Source organism: Antedon bifida, chromosome 10 (assembly GCF_963402885.1).
Source record: "Antedon bifida chromosome 10, ecAntBifi1.1, whole genome shotgun sequence".
In the NCBI taxonomy this organism is placed as follows: Eukaryota; Metazoa; Echinodermata; class Crinoidea; order Comatulida; family Antedonidae; genus Antedon; species Antedon bifida.
The window spans coordinates 4,619,250-4,643,907 of NC_136235.1; the positions used below are offsets into that span (position 1 = coordinate 4,619,250).

The following is a 24,658-nucleotide window of genomic DNA, read 5'->3' on the forward strand; positions in this document are numbered from 1 at the left end:
ATGTTAGCAAATAATGTTTTATTTATGCAAATTAGTTATTGGAAGAGAAGTAGTACAAGAACACGTTTTGCTCATACAAATTTAGAAACAAGGTATTTTGCACTTTTTTTATTATGTTCTTGAACATAATTCTTACGATTACTAATAAACCAGCAAATTATCAGGCAATGTGTTTATTTATATATCCAATGTTTTTCATTACAGTATTCAGTATGGTTTGTCTTTTTATAGAAAGAAAGTGTAGCGATGGTTATTATTCATTTGGTACATGGGGTACTTACTTGAACAAAAAATATATACAAAATAATACAAATACAGTATAACAATTTTATTAATCTAACAATTTTTATTTTGGTTTTCCAAATATCTCATAGAATATTTCTTCATCTAAAACATTCCCATATTTCAATGCATAATACAGACATTGTTTTGATTTAAATGTCTGAAACTTGCGCAGCTGTACCTGTTTTGAATCTCCTATGTCTAAATTCGAAAGTACATCTTTGACATCAACTACAAATTCCTGACGATGACCCCAAAAGTTTAAATGGGCAACTTTCAACTTTGACCTGTTTTGGTTGATGTATATGATTCCAATGATTCGTCTTAGATAAAAACTCATCCAGTACAACATTGCAAGGGCAAAGGTGGCTGCACATGCAGGATACAGAAACTGTGCATTAGTTATTAAATCCATATAATTCATAATTCCCAGTGGAGGAACTATTCCTACTACAAAAATGGTCTGAGCCAATTTAAGTCTAGACAATAAGCGAAGATGTTTTATGTATGGTAGATGGTAGATTGCTTTGAAACCTTCTGTATCTTTTTCTTGTAATTGTTGGAGTCTATTTAGTCGTTCAGAATGTTGAGAAGATGTCCATCTCCAAATGTTCATTTGACACCTTGTGGCATTTTTATTCATATTGATAAATTGTCCTACATGATACCTTGTAAATTTGCTGGTTGCTAAATGTCGATTCCTGTTAAAACATTTAAACAAAATATTTGGTAGACGTAGCATATTTACCAACTTTGGTGTACCCAGCCATGTCTGTGAAGTTGGTTACTAGTTCCTAGTTCCTAGTTCCTTATTCAAATTCAATTAAAGGGACAGTCACAAATATTTTTAAAAACAGATTTTAATACGTAATAACTGTCTAATTGATTTGTTATTGCATCAACATGTTAGCCTTAACCTCCTCTACTTCTTCCGGTCAAAGTTCAATAACATTTTATGCATTTACACCCTCTACGGCGAATAAGTAACTAGCTTTTACGAACGTTATAATACTTGACCTACTTCCTTTTTTCAAAATATTTTGGTATGGATCGATCACCCTTGACCTACTCTACCATTTGCCACCCCAGTTCCGCGAACTTTTTTGCGTCTACGCCCTCTACGGCGAATAAGTAACTGGCTTTACGAACGTTATAACACTTGACCTACTTAATTTTTTCAAAATATTTTGGTATGGATCGATCACCCTTGACCTACTCTACCAATTGCTACCCCAGTTCCGCGAACTTTTTTGCGTCTACGCCCTCTACGGCGAATAAGTAACTGGCTTTACAAACGTTATAACACCTGACCTACTTAATTTTTTCAAAATGTTTTGGTATGAATCGATCACCCTTGACCTACTTTACCATTTGCCACCCCAGTTCCGCGAACTTTTTGGCATCTACGCCCTCTACGACGAATAAGTAACTGGCTTTACGAACGTTATAACACTTGACCTACTTAATTTTTTCAAAATATTTTGGTATAGATCGATCACCCTTGACCTTTTCTATCATTTTCCACCCCAGTTCCGCGAACTTTTTTGCGTCTACGCCCTCAGCGGCGAATAAGTAACTGGCTTTTACGAACGTTATAACACTTGACCTATATATTTTTTTCAAAATATTTTGGTATGAATCGATCACCCTTGACCTACTTTACCATTTGCCACCCCAGTTCCGCGAACTTTTTTGCATCTACGCCCTCTACGGCGAATAAGTAACTGGCTTTACGAACGTTATAACACTTGACCTACTTAATTTTTTCAAAATATTTTGGTATGGATCGATCACCCTTGACCTACTCTACCATTTGCCACCCCAGTTCCGCGAACTTTTTTGCGTCTACGCCCTCAACGGCGAATAAGTAACTGGCTTTTACGAACGCTATAACACTTGACCTACTTAATTTTTTCAAAATATTTTGGTATGAATCGATCACCCTTTACCTACTCTACCATTTGCCACCCCAGTTCCGCGAACTTTTTTGCGTCTACGCCTTCTACGGCGAATAAGTAACTGGCTTTTACGAACGTTATAACACTTGACCTACTTAATTTTTTCAAATTAATTTGGTATGAATAACATTATTTCACATAATTGTTTTCTTTGTACACTATAATGGGTAATGTATTAGGTAAAACAACTTAGTTAAAAAAATTATTTTCGATCAAAATTGTTGTATTCTCTTTACAACTTTTATACCTCATGGAAGAATATGTGCTTTTTAATTGGCAATATTAATGGTTAAAGGATTATTAATGAATATCTTAATTTTGATATTATAAAGTCTATTAGCCTAAACCGTTTTCAGGTATTTTTTAAAAACATTATTTCAACATTTATTTTTGTGCGCTATAGACGGGTACTGTAGAAAGTATAGTTTAAAAAATATTGTTTGTATTGTGTTTAAAACGACTATTATCACTCAAGGACTAATGTGCGCTTGAATTGTTAATTAATAAAGGATTATTAATGAATATGTTTCAGGTAACAGTTGATATCATGAAATTTAAAAAATCCACATTAGTGGCTATTTCACCCAATTGTTTAGTTTGTGAGATATAGACGGGTACTACAAATATAGTTTTAAAAATATTACTGTATATTGTGTTTAAACGACTATTATCACTCAATGAATATTGTGCGCTTTTAAATATTAACAGTAACAGTATTAATGAATATGTTAATTTTGCTGTTATAAGGTAGTGTAAACTGTTTTTAAGTAACAGTTGCTGTAATGACATTTGAAAAAAAAAAAAATTAGTTCAGCTTTGTTTTTTTTGTGCGCTTATAGATGGGTACTGTAAGATGATGTCATTGTAGGCCTATGTGGGTGATTTTTAATTCAGAGATTTGTTCAAACATTCTAGGTCTACAGTGGTAAAACATTTAGTAATTTATAGATTTTATAATAAAAGACATTTATGCCATAAACGATATGCGTAAGAACACCATTTAAACAACTTAATGTGATGCTTAACATTTAGATACAATTATCTTCCTACATCATATTACCTAGGAAACAAAATGCAATGGGAAAAAAAATTGCTTTTGACAGTTTTGAAAGAAATTATTACTGTATATTGTGTTTAAACGACTATTATCACTCAATGAATATTGTGCGCTTTTTAATATTAACGGTAACAGTATTAATGAATAATATGTTAATTTTGCTGTTATAAGGTAGTGTAAACTGTTTTTAAGTAACAGTTGCTGTAATGACATTTAAGTTCAGATTTGGTTTGTGCGCTTTTATAAAATGGGTACTGTAAGCAAGTTTAAAAAGATATTACATTGGGATCGATTGCAACTGTTGCAATTACGCGAAAAATTAGCCCGGCATAACATTTATTGAAGTGGGGTGGTATTGAATGACTATGCAGTGTGTCGTCACATGTTGACGTAAGAAGTTATTTATTAGTTCTTAGTTTATATACTACGATAGAGCCTACTTTAAATGCTGTTTTAATTTCAGGTAGTCATGTTCTACTTGTGTTGAAAAGTGTTAATGAATAAAACTTGTGGTTATCGTTTTTAACCAAACTGTTGTATTTGTGTTTGCTTCAGAAATTATCTTCTAGAATCGTAACAAGTCAAAACAAAACTAAAATGAATTCGCCGTAAAAGGACATAGGTATAAGTTCGCGGAACTAGTTTGGCAAATGGTAAAGTAGTCAAGGGTCATCTACCCATAACAAATTAATTATTCGCCGTAGAGGGCGTCGATGCAAAAACTATTTGGAAAAAATTAAGTAGGTCAAGTGTTATAACGTTCGTAAAAGCCAGTTACTTATTCGCCGTAGAGGGCGTAGACGCAAAAAAAGTTCGCGGAACTGGGTGGCAAATGGTAGAGTAGGTCAAGGGTGATCGATTCATACCAAACTATTAAAAAAAAATTAAGTAAGTCAAGTGTTATAACGTTCGTAAAGCCAGTTACTTATTCGCCGTAGAGGGCGAAGATGCAAAAAAGTTCGCGGAACTGGGGTGGCAAATGGTAAAGTAGGTCAAGGTTGATCGATCCATACCAAAACATTTTGAAAAAATTAAGTAGGTCAAGTGTTATAACGTTCGTAAAGCCAGTTACTTATTCGCCGTAGAGGGCGTAGACGCAAAAAAAGTTCGCGGAACTGGAGTGGCAAATGGTAGAGTAGGTCAAGGGTGATCGATTCATACCAAAATATTTTGAAAAAATTAAGCAGGTCAAGTGTTATAACGTTCGTAAAGCCAGTTACTTATTCGCCGTAGAGGGCGAAGATGCAAAAAAGTTCGCGGAACTGGGGTGGCAAATGGTAAAGTAGGTCAAGGTTGATCGATCCATACCAAAACATTTTGAAAAAATTAAGTAGGTCAAGTGTTATAACGTTCGTAAAGCCAGTTACTTATTCGCCGTAGAGGGCGTAGACGCAAAAAAGTTCGCGGAACTGGAGTGGCAAAAGGTAGAGTAGGTCAAGGGTGATCGATTCATACCAAAATATTTTGAAAAAATTAAGCAGGTCAAGTGTTATAACGTTCGTAAAGCCAGTTACTTATTCGCCGTAGAGGGCGAAGATGCAAAAAAGTTCGCGGAACTGGGGTGGCAAATGGTAGAGTAGGTCAAGGGTGATCGATCCATATCAAAATATTTTGAAAAAATTAAGTAGGTCAAGTGTTATAACGTTCGTAAAGCCAGTTACTTATTCGCCGTAGAGGGCGTAGACGCAAAAAAGTTCGCGGAACTGGAGTGGCAAATGGTAGAGTAGGTCAAGGGTGATCGATTCATACCAAAATATTTTGAAAAAATTAAGCAGGTCAAGTGTTATAACGTTCGTAAAAGCTAGTTACTTATTCGCCGTAGAGGGCGTAAATGCATAAAATGTTATTAAACTTTGACCGGAAGAAGTAGAGGAGGTCAAGGCTAACATGTTGGTGCAATATCAACTCAATTAGACAGTTATTACGTATTAAAATCTGTTTTTTTTTAATATTTGTGAATGTCCCTTTAATTGAATTTGAATAAGGAACTAGGAACTAGGAACTAGTAACCAACTTCACAGACATTACCCAGCCTGTGATTTTTTTACCTGCAAAATATAAATTATCAATGTTAAATAATTATACAGCAAATCTGTTTTCATACTGTTTTGTAGGTATAACAAATTTGATCTGTTTTGTCTGTGTGCACAATATGTAAATTTGTGGCAAAAACCTGCTACAAACAATACTGTAAATATGATGAGATATTTAATTGTTTATTTTATGGTTTAATTTGTTATTTTTATAATGTTCAAATCAATTGTTCTTTATGTTTTATTATTTTTCTTAAATGGACCATTACACCATTGTTTTCCAAATGGATCATGAGGCTATAAGCATGATCAACTGTGCATAATTTAAAGTTTTCTATAGATAGAAAGTATTTTATGCCAAAAGTCAATTATTTACTCTGAGAGAGATAACAGCATGTTTGGTCAAAGTACTTCAAATTCATTCTAATCGGGCCATGCACCATTACTGTGCTAACAATTGTCAAGGCATTATCAGGGAGAGAGAGAGAGATAGAAAATAGTAAATTAAACACATGGTTGACCACGGAAACTTTTTTCCTTTCAAAATACAAACTAAAATATATTATATTGTTAATTTTGTAATTTGAAATGGACATTTTATTATAAACAAAGTTAAATTTAACACAATCCATAAAATATAAAATCTTTTGACCATATAAATATGGCAACTAACTAGGCCTGGCCAGCCTCACTTTATATTAAAATGTTATAATAAGCCTACATCAAGCCCTCTAGAGGATGTCGCCCTCTTCTCCTAAGGAGTCCCAACTAGGCTAGCCAGCTAGTACTATGGGCGAAATAGCCTAGCTAGGCATAGTAGTAGTAGTTATAGGCCAAACAAAGCGCCTACTACTAGAGTACGGTGTCTGATCATTTTGGCCACCGGTTATGGAACGGCCAAATTCATGAAACGCCAAAAAGGACAAAATATGTATTGTTCATTTCGGCCGCCAGACTTCTAAATATTGTAGAATATGTATGACATGTACGCCATGTGTGTTAAAATGTTAATATTTTACTAATAATATACTAACGAATCAGTTTTTCTTACTGCTTACACATTAAAATAAAGACTAAAATTAGGAACCATCTCACGTCGCGGCAGCGCGTGACACGTGCAGCTCAATAGAGGACTGTGTCAACAGTATTGGATACCCCTTTAATTGGTAATAATTCGATAGAAGAAATGTGTTTTAATTTGATCTGAAAGAAAGAAATGCTAATTTGATTGATTGTTTACGCAATATGAAGTCATCTGCCAACTTCACTCAAACAATTAAACAATGCATCGCACGGCATCGCATGTTTATTGAAATTTACTAAAAGAAGACCACATTATATAATGATAAGCCTTAGCGCATAGTAACTGTTTAGCGTTGGATTTTTGGCCCGCCTTTGTTTTTTTTAAAACAAATATTTTATGATGAAATGCGCCTTACAATGACAAATAAAAAACCACTTGCACGGTTATTGTTAGCGGCATTTTCAAAGATAATTTGTGTGAAACCAAGGCAATCTAATGTTTGATGAGCCTTGTTAAAAAAACTCATCCTAGGGCATTTTGTTAATTATAAATGTTAATTATTAAAGAAATTATAAATGAAATCATTTTTTTAAAATAAGGGGTGATGCTTATTTTTTTTTATTTACATTTATTATATTCATAAAGCAACACACACGGCGCCCACACACTTTTTACAAGGAAAGCACACGCATCTTTTTCTGGACCTGTAAATAAAAAAAACATTTAATAAATATTTATTTTGACCAAAATATTCAGACAGTAAAATAATATAACTTTAAATCTATACAAACGGCAACAAAATGTATTTAACCCATTGCGCGACAGATAGATACCTTTTTTCACTGTACAGTATGGTTTATTTCTAAATGAAATGATCATGCCATATTTTGTCCTTTTTGGAGCTTCATGAATTTGGTCGTTCCATAACCGGCAGCCAAAATGATTGGCGGCCGAAATGCACTGTGACCCTACAGTAGAGTACTACCTAAAGCCAAGGCTAACTGAAACAAGAATGACTCATAATGGCTTAAATGACGTATTTATTTATATTAATTATTTACCTGTACACACACACGGACGTACATCTGTATGTTTTGTTTTAATAAGAAACCGCATGTGGTTCATGCATGGAGGTATACCTCCATGATTCATGTCACTTGTTTGGTTTATAAAATTGGAGATATTCGAACTATATTCACGTAAAAGTCATGTCGGTTCAGTGTTATTTCGTAAATTACCACTTGAAAAATATATTATTCTAAACAAAATGTTGAACAGCGCCACCTTTACTAAAAACATTAAAAAAAAGAAAACGAACACATCCCAAAAATCGTGAGTGTGAGCATGCGAGGAAGAAGAAGACAGAAGAAGACGTAGACGATCAAAATACGACTTATAATTTAGGATATTTTTACTTCCGCCAATATGGCGAAGATATTTAGAAAATTAGGAAAGAAAACTCCAAAGCCTCCTAGTCCCGATTATTCAGGTTCAGGGAGAAATTCTCGTTTTGGTACAGGCTCAATACGTAGCCCCGTAAACGAGTTTGACGATGATTATGACAAAGACCCACAGCTGGCCGCCCGAATGGGAAGTGGTAGGTTTAGCCACACTACCGATACCCTCGGAGGTGAATCAACTGTTGGAACATTTTCTGGAACTTTCAGTACCTCAAATCAAAATGCAGCAGATACAATGGAATCTAATAGACGAACAATTGGATACGATACTTCTCTTCCGAATTCTCCAACAAAAAAGGTAGGTTTTTAATGAATCATATAAATTATATCATTAATTATAGCCTGGCCTATTATTATTAGTATTATTATATGGATTGGTATTATTAGATAGGCCTAGGCCCTTATATAATATTATTATATATATTGTTTTGTTAATACTGTATTATTACTTGCACCATGCCATATACTGTACAGTAGGAGGAGGCCTAGTCTTTTCTGGAAAAAAATACTAATAATATTTTGTACTTAAAATACTGTAGCTAGTAAGTGTTTGTTGAGAAAAAGAAAAACAGAATAAAACATGTCTACCTCTATCATTCATGCTTAGCTTATCTGGATAAACCAACAATGCCTCTCTTTGAAAAGAGGAAATTACAAGATGAAGAAATTCTGTTGATTGTATCATCTGCAAGTGGCACCCTCAAGTATTAACCATCCCACATATCAGCGTTATAATTTTCTTTTCAGTTTTTTTACGTAAGCATCACTCACATAGACTACCAACAAAACCTTTGGTTTGTGTAATTTAGACATACCAAACAAAAACATAGTGAAATATACATCCAGTTTAAAAAAAAAAGTGTTAGGATATTTCAAAAGTAACCTATTTTGTACTCAAATTAAAATATAGTATACAGATTTATCAGCAAGACTTGGATCTAAATCTGCTGTAGCGCAAACATTTAATCGTATCTCTATGCTTAGGTCAGCAAGAATGTACTAAATAACAGTATAAAGTACTATATAGATTGTGTTACTGATTTTAAAAACACAAATGTTGTGGAAAAGTGTTTTGACCTTGATTGAAATCATAGAAAGCTGTTGATTCAAGATATTGATATTGAAACTAATAATTTCTGTTATATAACAATGCACATAATGTCTTACTATCATTTCCTGTCAGGATTTCAACATGATTGCAATGTACTTCAAAACAATGCAGTTTAGTCCAAGTATGTTCTTCAATCCAATTCAGAAAATTTAACGATATTATACCCCATTTTTGCAGACAAAAGAAAAGTACAGGCACAAAGTTGATGGTACAGTACTATGCACTTCACTAACAATAACATGGTTACAGTACCATTACGATAAGGACAATAATAATGGTACTGTAACACTCAAACCCCTCTTTGCTGAAGTTGCCTTTTCCAACTAGTGATCAGCAGCAGTTGCCTATTAAATAGCCTAACTTAATATGATGTTTGCTCCTTTTGAAGAAAAACAAATCCTGTAGGCTATGGGCTATGATGTTGTTAATACGTACAGTACTTGAGTTGCTAAATCATTCAGCTCAATTTTGTGTGCTTGTATTTGGTTCACAGTTACATGAAATTGTCAATTAGAAAAGCATCCTTTGTTGAAATTCTTACAATTTAGCTCGAGAGATAATTAAAGTCTATTTCTGAAGCCCAGGTGATGTTACCTATGTCTAGCTTACCATTGCGAGTCTGTTAAAAGGTTTACTAATGTAATACATCATAATGGATTCAAGTGATGTCGGATGTACTAATTACCCACCTAATAGCAAGACAAATGACTTTAGTCGTTACCAAAAGTACTGTATCAAATAATAATGATGTCATCCCTTTGTTGTTTCTAAGTGACTGTAAATTATTTTCAATTATATCGCTCATAAATTGTGACTCCATTGAGCTGTGTGTCGCCAAGTTGCTCATGTAGAAAGTTTGTGTTGTCTATGAGCAATTGTGCGATTTACTGTGATTGAAGAACTGAATACTGTACTGGCTAAGGAAACCTCTGAATAATTCTTAACAACAGTATCTAAATCCTGTTTTCCACTAGGCAAATTTTGTTCTCGTATAATAAAGCGAAAGTGCCAACTTTATACAGTATGCCCATGTGTATTGATATTTCCATTTTCTAAATTATTTTGCAATAAATTCAAGCTCCTCGACTTCTTCGCTTACTGTTTGTGTAATAATACTGTAGTTAGCTCAAAACTTGTTCAATTACTCAAAGGAAAGGTTTAAGGAAATTATGTGATGAAATGAAAGGACTTGCATCTATTCAATATTATACTGTAGTGGAAGTGTTGATGATAATGATGATTCATTTTTTGTATTGTTTTTCATGTCCAATGTTATAGACAGTAGTCGTAGTTGTAAGTCATTTTTAAAAAAAATTTTCCGGTAAATGTATTATATCACTCGTCCCTGGTTAGACTGATGAGTTTCCCATGCTATAATGTTTGAGTTTTTGTTGCAGCACAGAGGTACAGTTTCATAATTACAATACTGTCTATGGGTTTTCAGAAATTAAATGAGTTCTATTTCTTTTACAGTGTATTCTATTTCTTTTACAGTGTGTAATAAAAACCAGAAAATTGTAATAGAAGTTTTATTATTGCCTCCAAGATATTGTTCCAAATAGTCATATAAAAAACCAACGCCATGTTCATAGAGTACTGTACAGTAAGGTACAGTAATTTGTTCGAGGAACGTACTGAACTGTTTAGCTTGCAACATGATATTGAGTTAACATTACATACAGGGATTAGACAATCATTATGCAAAATCGCAATAGAGGTCATATTCACTTCCTGTTTACGCCACACTACTTATGTACAGTACTCTAACTTTAAGTAACGGATAATTTAGCTAATGGAAGGAAATAAAAAGCTATATTAAAATATTGACTAAACTGTTGGCATGTGTGTTAGAATAGAGGTTTATTTTTTCCATAATAATTTTGGATACTTTCACTGCAATGCAATGCATTCCAGTTAGCAATTGATACAAGACTTTGGTAGTGATAGTTTAATTAAATGAGTTTCTCTTTAGAAAAATAATGAAAAAAAACATATAGTATTCAGTGAAACAAACATACAGTACACTTTCACTTACTGTATCCTTTTAAAAAGTGCCACTGCCACCATCAAATCATGAAGGTACATTTTATGATCAAATCTGAAAATTGGGTTGGACTTGGGTGACTGACCCAGCAGAAATATTCTGATACTGTAGAGAGATTACATTTTGTGAGATGAGTTTGTTCACACATTTAGTAGAGAGAGTTATGAGAGTGGTAGTTTGTTTGGATATCCCCACTTGAGGGAGTATTTATGGAACTTAATTTTGTAAGTTACTGCAGTATATCTGAAGGTATTTGTCCATCATGCATACAGTAGGCTACCCCTGTTAATTTTGTGAAATGTTTAATGATTGTTATTGTTAGACCATAGAGGAGGAATTAGTTTTGTAAGCATCCGTGGTCAGACATACAGTACACTGTAGTAATAATAAGGTGTGCCTGTACAACAGATGTTCCAATATACAGTTAACTATGAGACTGCCCTTAAAAGGACATAAAAGTCTCAAAGCGATGATAAATAATGATTTCTGTCTTTGTGCTGTTTCTTCAGAATCAAATGATGAATGTTATGTGACAGCTGTTCACTAATGTTACCATTGTTGTTGTTTCTTCTCAGTCAGGATGATGATACTACATTTTGATTGAACTCTTTTTCATAATAATGATTCGCTAAACTTGCTTTTATGTGATATGTGGCACATTATTATTACTATTATTAATATAAAAATATGGTAAACGTTTTTATCTGAACTGTTGTCTATGCCAAATTTGACTAACAATTGCTCCCCAAAATGTCTAGTTTGGATTTCAGAATGAATTTTAATTTATAAAACAATGTGGATTTTTAGAGAGGTCATTAGCCAGCCACATGCTAGGCTCATAGATGGCAGCAGATCTGTCGTGAGGCACATACTTTGGATAAAAGAAGAGTGGTGGTTGGTGGGCGGAGTCACACTTCATAAGTTTAAGCCAGCAGGAACCTTAAAGTTCATCCACCAACCCATAGGAAATCACCATGACCAACTACCTAAAGGACCTTCTCTATTTTTGTAGTGGTTAATGTATTTATTATGATTGAGTCATCAATAGCAGTATGTCAATTGTTTTTGTGTGTTGTAGACATTCATTGTTGTAAACTCCCAAAGGACAATCATCATTAAACCTGCATTCCAATGTGTTTACTCATTAGCTAATTTAGATAGAAGTCATTAAGCCAATCTACCATTTACTCAATGTTTACATAACAGTTAAATAATTTCATTTTAGGGGTTAATATTAAGGGGGAATATAGTCTGGGACGGAATAAATGGGGTATGTAAATTGGTTTTGTATCGTGTTAATCTTTGCTGTTTTATGCATTTTCGTAGTACATTTGAGTCTCCCATTAGTAAACTGTCAAAACCAGAAACTCCCAAACCCAGACTTTTCTTGATGTCCAAAAGGTTCCAAATAATTTTTTCAACTTCAAGCATAAAAAACACATTCGGAATACTAGATATTAGACTAGACTGTTTTGAGTTCCTTCCACTGATCATGGTATGTAAAAAATGAATTATTAGTTTATTTATTATTTCAAACAATAACATTAATGGTAAAGTGAATTAATGAAGTATGCATTATGCATATTTAATGTTAAATGGTAATCCAACCAATTCCTTCATGATCTAACTGAATAAACACATTATCTATGAGGATGTTTGATATACAGTAAACTGTGAGTGATTCATTCTTAAAATTTCAATTTTGAATATCCAACTACAGTAGAGAATTGCATTTTTCATTCATAAATGTTTGGTTAATGTGTCATGTGCAATGTGACAATTACAGTGAGCGTCTGTGATAAAATAAAAGCATTTAGTCACATAATTAATATAAATAGTGCTAAACTATACTACTAATACTATACTGTACAAGCATTGAATAATTGATAAATTGAAAGTAACCTCACTTAATTATTTTTGAACATTACTTTGTAAATTAGAATTTGTTATTAACATTTAATAAAGTAGAACCTCTATTAATGGGACACATTTGAGACCCAACAAAAACGGCGTCATAACTTTATAAAAAACAAACAAACATAGAGGGTGCTATTTAAAGACATCAGCAGCGATAGTAAAGGATGGGCGTCAGGTGCTTTCCAAACAAGGTATACCCAAAAGGGGCAAAGTCCCTAATATGATGACAAATATTTCTTTGATAATATTTATGTATGTATATTATATTATTCATTGAAAGCTGATTGAAAATTTCAAAAATTTGTAAAATAACAATTGCAGTTTACCTGTGTTTTCACCATGCACACTGCCCTTGTTCAGGGACTTTGTTTTTTTTTTTCAATCCAGATAATTCCTTGATAAATGATATCCAGCCTAGGATCTACCCAATTACTGTGAATTCCAATACACTGAATGCTCTGGCTATGCAATTACTATTATAAATTGAATCTTTCACAAAGTCGCAGTGCTTGGCAGTAACCTTGAATTGTATGTGACAATTATCTCTTTGGGAATCGCATCAATTTAGCAAACTCTCTCATTTTCCCTAGTGATATAAGCTCCTAGCAATACGTCTCCACTCAAGAATAGTGAACAATCTGATAAATGATATGTACTGTTTTTATTATAAATGTATAGGCATGTGATTTGCAATGGGAACCTAATCTATGATATTTGTCAACATTTTTAATGTACTGTACGCAGTCTGCGTACTAAGAATATATTTTTAGAAACATTTTTCTATCTCAGAAATGAGATATTGTATGGATAAGGACATTTTAAAGGTATATTCAGTTGGATTGACTTTAAAACAGACAGATTAAAAAAAAATGAATATTTTTATAGTACAGTAGAACCTCTATTATAAGGGACACAAATACCTTATAGTGTCCCCTGTCATAAGGAGCTTGGTTGTAGTGTTAAAACTATTTTTTTTTCATGTGAAAGTGTCCCCTTACTAATTAGGGATGTCCCAAGGATTTCCTCTGGATAGAGGTTTTCCAAAGGAGGATTGTACAGAACTGTAAATATCAATGTTATTTGAAAATTGCTATACTGTATGGATACAATTTGTGGTAGACAAATAAATTCCCTTTGTTAGTTTGTGGTAAGACTTTTAAGGTGTACAGGTAGTTACTATTCTATATTTAGCTCATTATTGTTGTTTATTGATGTGTATATATTATAACACCATACTTTGTATTTTGTAGTATTAATAGAAATCTAAGAAATAACACTTACAGTACCAAAAGACCTGTGCGGTATTTCCTTTTATACTATCAATTATTTGTCTATTATAACATGAATTTTAATGTGGTTATTGATTTTGAAGTCAATGGATGTATTTATAAAAACTTAAAAGGTAATTACATTAGTCAAGTTATTCTAAGAAGACACTTGCAGACCAATTTTAGCTGACGCCACATACAGAGCTAGCTCCGCTGATACTTGATTCATTTTGATCATTTCAAGAGATTGACCAATGAAGTATGTCTTAAAGTATGGTAGTATTTGTAAATGTTGTAATAAAAGAATTAAGAAACAGTATCTTTTAATGCTTGAGGAAAAGGAACATGGTTATGTTGTTTGTTTGCAGTTAAATCCACAGACAGCACTAAAAACATTATGCTTTAACATTTTAAAATGTCCATAACAATCTGTAGATGGTTAGTTGTTACATTAAAAGGTCAAATAGGCCATAAAAGATCAATAGCAAATGGATTCCCAATGATTCTGTCAAAAGGTGAATGCCATCTCCTACGCCATTTATTAGGCAACCACATGTCACGCTTCACCAGCTCGTAATTTCCCGTGTTGTCTTCACTTCCCTGGATAGTTGTGATGCTGTGTAAGCTAATTAAACGACCCAACCAGACTTTTTGTCTGTTGGTTTTATGTTAATTATGCAGTTTTCATAATTATTACATAATTAGTCAACCCAGTTTATGATATGTGTTTAAAATAGCAAACATTTTCTTTAGTGTTTGTAATTTATAATAAATTTATAAATATTATTAATACCGTAGTCACAAAGTATATATTAGTATAATATTGAATATAATTTTGAATGAAAAAATGTTGATTACTGTATTTAGAAGGTGCTATGTTAGTCTGCTAGTTGTGAAACATGTTTAATGCTTTACCAAAGGAAATAATGCTGCACCTACTTCATGCCTACATTTTTGCAATACAAAAATACAGTTCATGTACAGTATACAGTACAGTACTACATTTATACAGTACATGTTTGAGGACTGTGCAGTACAGTACCTACACTACCTATTTAACATGGCTAGTACTACTAGTAACCGTAACATTACACAGTACATGCATACAATAGCACAGTACTGTACCTGTATTGAGAACATGCCTCCTAAAGTAAATGATGTACAGTACATTGCAGTACCTGTATTAAGCATTACAGAACATTATCTCTACTTAATTAGAACATTTTTTGTACACTGAAAATACCTACATCAGTACTTCGTCATACCTAAGCTACAGTACTTAACATAGAAACATGGATACAGTTACAACATGCCTTTTACACGTACATGTACGCTACTGTTATTCATTAAAGAACATGCATGCTACAGTATATAGCACAGCACACAGTAATAGCATGGAGGAATTCTAATACTTGTTAATTACTGTATTATATTACTTTTTTATTAGTAATTTTGTTCTGTACTTCATTGTTGAACATGCCTAGTATAAGTATTGTTATGTAGACTATGCTTATTATCATCGAACGTGCCTGCACACACATGTACCGTACCGATTAAAGGAAGTACTTTGGCTGCACCTAGTTCCAATCAAACTTGTTTGTGAAAGTTTTTTTTTCAAGCTATTTTTTTTTATGAACGATCCAAATTTATCGTAAAATTTGTTCTAAAAAAAAACAAACAGACTAAGCACTATATAAATAGAGCATTGTAAAGTACATAAAATGATGTTGCATGAGGTTCAACAAATAATATTTTTAAACTTTGTATTTCATTTTGTCTCTTACCTAGCTTTCTAGGATAAATTAGCCTTGGGAAGTTTAGTTTATCTAGGTAAAGCTGCACTCATTCATACAGTAGACTACCAACACCACTATTGGTTTAACTTTATGTATTTTACTTTACTACAGTACAATGTTATATGGACAAGATCAAGACCACAGAGGCGTTTGTTGAAAATATATTTTTTTAGTCACAATTGACCAACTCTGCCATATTGTGTACAGTTAGACTTGTTGACCATAACATCATAAGTGTTTTTGTGTCTAAGGTAGAGATTGTGGCTTGCTGCAAGTTCTACAGTTCAATTACCAACTTAGAATTAATTGCACTATCAAGAAGCCCTTTACTTTTAGGACATTGTGTTTGAAAAGAAATGTTATAATACTTATGCCATAAGGGCAGGTAGGGAAGAAATACATGGTCTGAAGAGTTTCAATGAGTCATGTAGTGGTCAGGTAACCAATTATGTACCTGGGCATGTAATTAGTCATCAGTGCTTTTGTTCAGAATCTACAGTAAACCATAGTTTGTTTTCAACAAATTAGGTCAAATTATATAGGTCAAAAAGCTAAAAAGAGGCTACAGTATGTAATGCACTAAAAATATATTTAATTAGTTGATCCAATGAATAGATTGTAACCCTCGTTAGCTATGACTTGTTGTCTTATTTTGGCCTTCACACATTTATCTACTTAATCAATATATCATGTCAAGTTTTGTTCTATTTTTAATCATTTACTACCATATTTTTGTTGGGTGAAAAAAAATGGAGAAAAATTCTTCTTAATTAAATTCTTATTTTATAATAAGAACTTTGACCTATAAAGATAAGGCATGCATGTAAAATAACACCATATGGTAAAACAAGGTTGAAGTTTCATGATAAAAAGTTATTTGATTTAAAAACAGAGCTCTTACACAATCCAATCCCTATGAACAGGCATGAATTATGAATTTCCAGATATAATATTCGGTTTATGTACCGACAGTAATTATTTGACTATGCTGTATGTTACTATATTACACCCAAAAAACTCCCCCCAAATAAACGGCTCCCTCGATTAAATGCCCCACCCCCTAAAAACCCTTCTGAAAAATAAATAATAAAAATTTGTTTTTTCTTGCACTGTAATCTTTGAATACCTTTAGCTTTTTTTTTGTGTTTATCATTTTTAGAAAATTAAATACTGTAACAGACAAAATTGCAATAAATTTGACTACGTAATGGGAAACAATAATTAGATGACGTCAATAATGTTTTGCTAAATAATATTATTGTATTTAAAATGTAAGATAGTGCATTAAAAAAGAATAGTTTGTAATTGTGATAGGCTTACCTGATACTTTCCTAAATCAATAATTCTTTTCATCGTTGTGATGTAAAGTGTGAATCATAACTAATAATAGAATGTTAGCTCATAACCTTAAGGATTGCAGGATTTGCTAGTCATTGGAAGCTAAATACCAGGATTTAACGGATGTTTCCATGAGAATTTTTCATTTTGTGTGGAATATATGTCAGGAGTTGGAGAACAAAACTTTGGCGATAGTTGCCAACTGCAGTTCTCGTCTCTTTGCAGTGATTATTGTCTCACTGGAATCAATAAATATAATATAGATACCAAAACTGTAAGCAGCACTCATAAACTACCAACCACCAATGGTTTGTGCCGGTCATCTTTATATACATGAATTGTATAGGTCAGATGGTAAAAATAAGGCTGTACCTTGTTGCTGTCTTCAGTGAACCCAGTATTTGGCCACAAGCTTTGCTTCCATCCAAGATTCCCATTCCCAATGTCATTTTGTATAACATAAAAAGTTGTGTTTATGGTGTTTATGCTTCAGCAGTAGATGTCAAAACCTGATGGTAATGATGACATAATAAGCTGTATAAAATATAATATAGAAAAGCGAAATTGACGCAATTTAAAATTTATTGTACAACATAGAATAGAGAAAATATGAATTTTGAAATGTACTAGTAGGATGGAGAAGAAAAAGATATAAAAAAATTTAAAATACAGTAATAAACCGCCTAAGAGAAAGTTATTAAAGGTAATTATCTACACCAACATACTTTACTTAAAATCTCCGAAAAATAATTTAACAAGAATTCTGAAATTGGAAACAATCAACTTTAAGAAATGTATTATAATACAGAGTTCTAAATGAATGCATACAGACAATTATTGTGAACACTGTTTATGTGCCAAAATTAATTTAAATGTTAGTTGAAAATAGTCAAAGAAAACATCATATTTCTTTGTAAAGTTTACAAAATTACTACAAATCTTCATAAAGATTTTCTGAATGCATACAGACAATTATTGTGAACACTGTTTATGTGCCAAAATTAATTTCAATGTTAGTTGAAAATAGTCAAAGAAAACATCATATTTCTTTGTAAAGTTTACAAAATTACTACAAATCTTCATAAAGATTTTCTACATTTTAACACTTGTAAAAGTTATTTAACATCACTTATTTTCTAGAGAGGCTTTTTACCATGTAAAATAAATGAAATGTCACATTTTACATTGTGGTTGAATTTCCTTTTGGAAACACATGGTGTACTGCAAGCCTTAGGTTTTACTTCTCCACCACAACCCTTTAAACAATATTGCATATTATGTGTTTTTGTTTTCCATCAGTTATGAATCCGCTTATGTACTATAATAAGTCCCTAGATTTTCCGGTTGAGCGGCTTTTGAGCTTTTATCGTTTACCCATGAAAGTATTTAATAAAAAGAATCTAAGCGCTAATATTATCCTACATCAATTGTGCTATTACATATTCAGACTTAAGTTATTCAAAATAAAAAAATTATATTGATATTATCATATTGTTTTATAACCTAGATAATAAGCCAAAGGCATTGTTCTGGTGAATGTACTTTCACTGAGTTGCATGCGTTTCTATTTTATGTTTGAATAAGCCATTCAAGGCCTTTATAAGTAAACTATCTGTTTACCATACCTAAACTCTTTTCGTGTTCTATGATACATCATACAAATTTGTCAGATAAATTTATATGTAAAACAGGCCACTGCAGGGGAAAATCAATTAGTACAGCACTAATTAATGAAAAGAATAAATTAGTTTTGCTTCGAGGCTCGTCATTCTAATATTATTGAAATAAACTGAGTCATGAATTGTTTGTTCCTTCTATCGTATCATTGAGTCATTTTACCAGCTTTTGCATATTGTTTAGAAAAAAAGTACTTTGTACTTTATTAGTTGAGATTGCTGCAATTTGCATACCTACAGTATTTGGAAATGATTTAAGAGAAAAGTTGCAATTTCAATCATTTTTTGTATTTAAAAAATGACATCACAAGCTGAACCAATTGAAAAAAGCTGGTTTAATACTGATTTTAATAGAACATGTCAAAATTATTATACTGTACTGTATTTACTACAGTAGTTTTTACAATTGTTAAGCAGGTTTTTTTTAAGTACTCACACTATTTATTTCAGTGACTGCTCATCATAAACTTTAAAAAAAAAGTGAAAAATGTAGTAACTGCAGTTACATAATTTTAATATGATCCCTAATCAGTATACTTTTATGATCAATTTTGTGATTCAATTACTGTGCTAGCCAATTTATAGAAGGTCAATTAGATGGTTGACATACAAATTGTGTCCAGTTTTGAAATGTTCCTGTTTCCTTTGTCAAAAAAGTTCAAGGTAACCATTTATTCCTTGTGCATTTTCCTATATTGCACGATACAGTTGTTTTAGTTTTCTGTGTTATTGGTCACATTTTTTTTGTCACATAAAGTTTGATACAGAGCTTTAGAGTAGCAAGTTTATCCAACACAACAGTAGGAAGTTTCCCATAATGTCAAATGTGGTGTAATCACATAGCTATGAAGTCATTCATCCAGGTTAATTTAATATGAAATATACAGTAATCTAGAACATGACATCACAACAGTAAACACTTAACACAATTCCAAATTAGTAATGTCATTTGTATGAATACGGACACCATTTAATTAGTGTATTTATGATAACCTCTCTATGTGACCTGTCTAAAAAAAATAAAGTTTTTGCAAAAAACGGTGTGCTATATTAATAACATAGCCAAATGGGGAATTGCCTCATCTCAAACGGTGTAGGTTTTGGTCATGTAGTTTAGGAGGAAACAAACGTTGGCTTATTAATTGTTTTGGCTTCAATAAAAGATTAATAATGCTTTCCCTATCTGCATAGCTAATACTTGGAAATTTTGAATAGAAACTAAAACTAAAGTGCAAAAGCAACAAGTAAATTGAATTAAATGAAGTTACCTAAGTTACTGGTAGAAAATATTTTTAAAATAATTATCAATAATTGTTGTTTAAAAATGTCATATGTACTGTATTGGCTAACCATTCTTTCAAATTTATATCATCAGCCAAGTAAAACTTATTTTTATACAAATATTAATTACTGTAATCCTATTTTATGATGTCATAGTGTCCTGTCAATGTCAGCTGACCATTTTTCTATAAAATGATATTGTCCGTCAAATGATTAGCATTGCTTTATTTTAATGTACATATCAAGGATTTATGCTAATTTTTATGATGTAATTGAAACTTAAAAATATAAAAATCATGTGATAAAATCGATACTTTTGTTTCGTTTTTGATATAAGTTACTTATGTTAGTTGCATTTAAATAGCAAAGCCGCAGGTATCTTTCAACACTAGTCAGTAACAATCTGAGGAGTTTAGTTCCACTTGGTGCTGGTGGTAGGAGGAGGATCAAGCCACAAATACTTATTGACGTACTTGGATTAGCTTTGCATATGGAATATCCCAATGATGAATAGACGTAAGGTACTGACGTATATCCTGTCTGTGGACATGGTATTGTATATAACTAAGTGGTCTGTCTTGGTAATACTAGTTTGATTGGTGTTCTTCAGTAGTTAGTGATTGTTGTAACGTTTAACACACAGTACAGTAGGATGGCTAGTCATATAATCAATTCAATTTTCAACTGGAAGTTTGTAAGTAAATGGTAGTGATTTTATATATTTTCAGTTTGCATTTAAAAAAAAACCAAATTATTACCAATAATTTGTTTTCAATGTTTAGTTGGAAATACTAAATATAAAACTGTTACTGTAGTTCCTGTTGCTGCTGAGCAAAAGAATAAAAGTTTTTATTTATTTTCTTGCCAGCAGAAACGGATTAATATTAAGGGAACCGGTTTTTAAATACGGTTTTAAAAACAGTTTGCCTGGAGCACTTTTTAGGTGCAATGAGATCTTTTTTAGAAAACTGGTTTAGAAGAAAATCTTTCTTTAGAAATTTTTCAGCAGAAACAGGCCCTAGATTCCTAGTTGAGTAATAATTACAGTAATTATGTTTATTTTATCAATTGTTGCTTAAACATATTTTGTAACATTGTGGTAAACAAGATAGTAATAATATTTAATTTGGAATGTTGTGGTATTATTATTTAATTAATCCTTAATATTGTTATAAAAAATATGTTGCAACCTGTCATCTGTTTAAAGTAAGATTAATGAAGTTATTAATAATATAGCCATAGCAGCTAAATATTATAAGGCAATAAACTACATTATGTACAGGTATGTTGTATTAAAATGTTTTTATTTCCTGTTGTGGCGTAGAGTAATATATTAATAACAAGTTATGTAGTTTTGCCATAGATTGTATGTCAAACATTTTCCATTTCCATTTATTGCGGTCAGAACAATTGTATCTAACAATTCCTTTTAAAGTAATGCACTAAATCGCTCTGTAATTTATAGATTTTAATCAATTTAGCTCATTATGTCATAATTCAATTGTACAGTCAGTATCATAACAATTATGTATGGTTTCATAGTTGGGTCATTCATTACTGATACAGCACAAACAGTGAAAGTCATTTGCTAACAATGAAACCCTTTAAAAATCATCACATGATTTTATTCAGAAACTAATAAAAATGTTTTAGTTTTTAATGGAAAAAAAAAATCATCGTGTTGTTGGCCTAAATAATACTTAATAGTCAAGGCCGCACAATTGTGAATGATCTACAAATGTTGGCTTCTTTTATGTTTATTAAAGCAAAACAAACCATTCTTTGGAAATCTACCAAGTTCAATGTAAAACATTCATAAATAATATATACTGTAATAAATAATATATACTGTAATAATCTATTTTAAAGATTATTACCAAACTATCGCTTGCAACTTTTGGCCTGATTTTAGTTGGTCATTTCTTATTAAGTAGGTTACAATACAAGGTTCCTGTCTTTAGAATGTCCAACCCTTGTCCTTTTACACAAAGCAAAATGACCATTGTCATGAAAACAACTGACTCATACAGAGTCATGATCAATATTAGTATGGTATAATCTATTCTATTATTTTAAAATTTAAAATACAGACTGAATAATCAAATAAAAGAATGTGATGGGAAATATAAGTTTTCTTTTCTAATTCGCCAGCATTAATTTCACCAAGCATCAAACTTGAAAATCCTCTCTTTATAACCATTTATTCAAAAATGTGTTGTCCCACAAAAATATGAAAAATTAGAATTATTAAAATCAGACTTTTAAAATTCTGTTTCACTTCCAAGTTCTGTAGAAAAAAAGAACAAGAAAATGTTATGTTTAAACATGGAATAATAATACTGTATGCAATACTAATTATTACTCCATTTTAATACCCATTCCTTACATTTGTTGCGGCATCCTTTCTTTTAAATTGTTGTACAAAAAAAGGAAGGATTTATTTATATTGTTCAGCTTTTTGGCAATGAAATGGTATTAAATTCTTGAAATATTACTTTAAATCTTAGTATTATTTGGAACTAGACCTTGGAATTCTTTGTTGTTGTTAATTCATATCCTGATCTGTACAAATCCATCAGTGTCGAGATTCTTGTCAAATATACATCACAGTGTTGTTAAAGACTAACATCACAGTTTCTATGCTGTATGTACACAATATATTATATATATACAATAATTACATTAACTATTAAATACCATTGTTATTTTATTCAGGGAAGGTTTATATTGTATTGTTGCTTTAACCTTAGTTAGAAACTATTGCTGAACATTGCCAAAAAAGCACATCTTACTCTACAGTATCGTATTAATGCATCATTTGTCGTTTAAATTATATCTTTCTTTCAAATGTTTAAATCTATTTAGTGATTGAAAATGTTGTGAGTTTTTTAACCAGGGATGTTTTTGAGCTACTGGTACTATTTGTTGTTTTGGCTAAGACAATATTACCCACAAAAAGCATTTTTTAAAGATGTTCAATGACCTATGACACAATTACAGTAGACCGGGTCTTTATACAATTCAGTTTAGTTTGACTAATTATAGCAAATACCGTAAATCTTCTACCGTAATTGTAACACCGTGTTATTATTCTTTGATTGTTTTTTAGGGTGGGTTACTATTAGAAGGGGGGTTACTATTAGAGTAGTGGGTTACTATTATTAATCTTAAATTAGGCACCTGAAAATAGTAACCCACCCCCAACTTTTCCGGTCAGCAACTCATAGCAAAATAATAAAACAGTATGAACTCTAACTTTATTTTATAAACTCAAAAACACTCAATCCTTCCCCACTCCCGAGATCAACATGCATTATCTCCTTATTTTCAAAATACAGCTGCATCATAAGTTTTTGTGACTCTAAAGCCCCTTTCACACAGAGCTGTAAGACGCTAATATTGCGGTAATTGATCTGGACCAAGACTTTTTGGCTGTGAAAGTAATACATGTGGATTGATTGTGCAAGTGATAATATCTACAATACAGTGTTACTATAAATAGATATGACTACATTGAGGAGGAATGGAAAGTTGTCATAAATCACCATCACAGATGCCTAGTGAATTGTAGATTTAATTGTTAGACCAGTTGGCAGAGTCAATGCCAGACATAAAATTAAGGACATGACCTGCAAAGATGATCTCTAATATTTTCAAGATCTTTGTTATTTTGATGTAATCATTTGATTACACTGTTTGTATTATGGACTACACTGTTATTAGTGATATATTTTTTTCTGTATTTTTATGATTATCACTATACCGTCTATTGTTTTCTTCTTGTTTTCAATATGTTAAATGATAAACATCATTATTTGTATAAAAACCAAAAGGTTCATTAATCAATGTCAGGTAAAAATGAAGACTACATTAAGCAATTAAATGCATGTCCTATAAAGATTCAATATTTTGTAAACAAATTATGTTATTATATAAGGAAATAAACTGAGGATGATGTAGTATTTATACTTTTGTATGTAAACAGAGAGAAACAATGCTGAAGTAATAAATGTACACAGTAAAGTGCTTACTTAATTACAGGTAGAGGTTTTCTACTTTATTTGATTCAGGATTAATTTTATATTGTGATTTTTTTACCATAAATGTTTAAATGTTAAATATTTTGTCTTCAGGCAACCGTAGTACTGGATGACTACAGTGACCCCAAAGATATTCGCAAAGCCTTGGAACAGGAGAATTGTTACAGCTTACCACAAGATAATAAGTTTGAGCAACCTCCGACCCCAGTAGCACAACCCCCTGAGGATGATTACTCTGTACCATATGAGCCTTATAGTAAAAGAGCTGAGAAAGGTAAGCAGTTAATAGACTATAGTATTAGTAGAACCCCTATTAAATAGATACCTTTGTTCATGACCCTGGTGTATAGCATTAGGGAAAATAAGACAAATG

General features: G+C 31.8%; 2 protein-coding genes across 10 annotated transcripts in view; one reads left to right on the forward strand and one right to left on the reverse strand.

Annotated features, from left to right (window-relative positions):
* Positions 1-307: 307 nt before the first annotated feature.
* Positions 308-7,625, reverse strand: LOC144854227 (transmembrane protein 186-like). Of its 5 annotated transcripts, none has more exons than XM_078712147.1 (4): positions 7,416-7,570; positions 6,981-7,058; positions 5,323-5,345; positions 308-1,041 (listed from the first exon to the last, which is right to left on the reverse strand). In XM_078712147.1, the coding sequence occupies exon 4, from the start codon at positions 1,022-1,024 to the stop codon at positions 347-349; it is 678 nt and encodes a 225-aa protein (XP_078568273.1). In that variant the 5' UTR covers positions 1,025-1,041; positions 5,323-5,345; positions 6,981-7,058; positions 7,416-7,570; the 3' UTR covers positions 308-346. The 5 variants fall into 5 exon arrangements, with proteins under 5 accessions (XP_078568273.1, XP_078568274.1, XP_078568272.1 ...); XM_078712150.1 differs by having other exon boundaries at positions 840-1,041; positions 7,416-7,625; XM_078712148.1 differs by lacking the exon at positions 5,323-5,345 and having other exon boundaries at positions 308-983; positions 7,416-7,573.
* A 67-nt stretch (positions 7,626-7,692) lies between these two features.
* The window catches only part of LOC144854208 (SH2 domain-containing adapter protein F-like), a 219,523-nt gene continuing 202,557 nt past the window's right edge, over positions 7,693-24,658 (forward strand). For 3 of the 5 annotated variants that reach the window (XR_013614535.1, XR_013614536.1, XM_078712123.1), the window contains exons 1-2: positions 7,693-8,112; positions 24,379-24,559. Coding sequence is in view for 3 of the 5 variants with exons in the window: in XM_078712123.1 (XP_078568249.1) it covers positions 7,780-8,112; positions 24,379-24,559 (514 nt within the window). In the remaining 2 variants the exon portion in view is untranslated. Of the gene's footprint in view, positions 8,113-20,631; positions 20,767-20,806; positions 20,940-24,378; positions 24,560-24,658 lie in introns of those variants that run through there. The other 2 variants (XM_078712125.1, XM_078712124.1) reach the window with 2 other exon arrangements.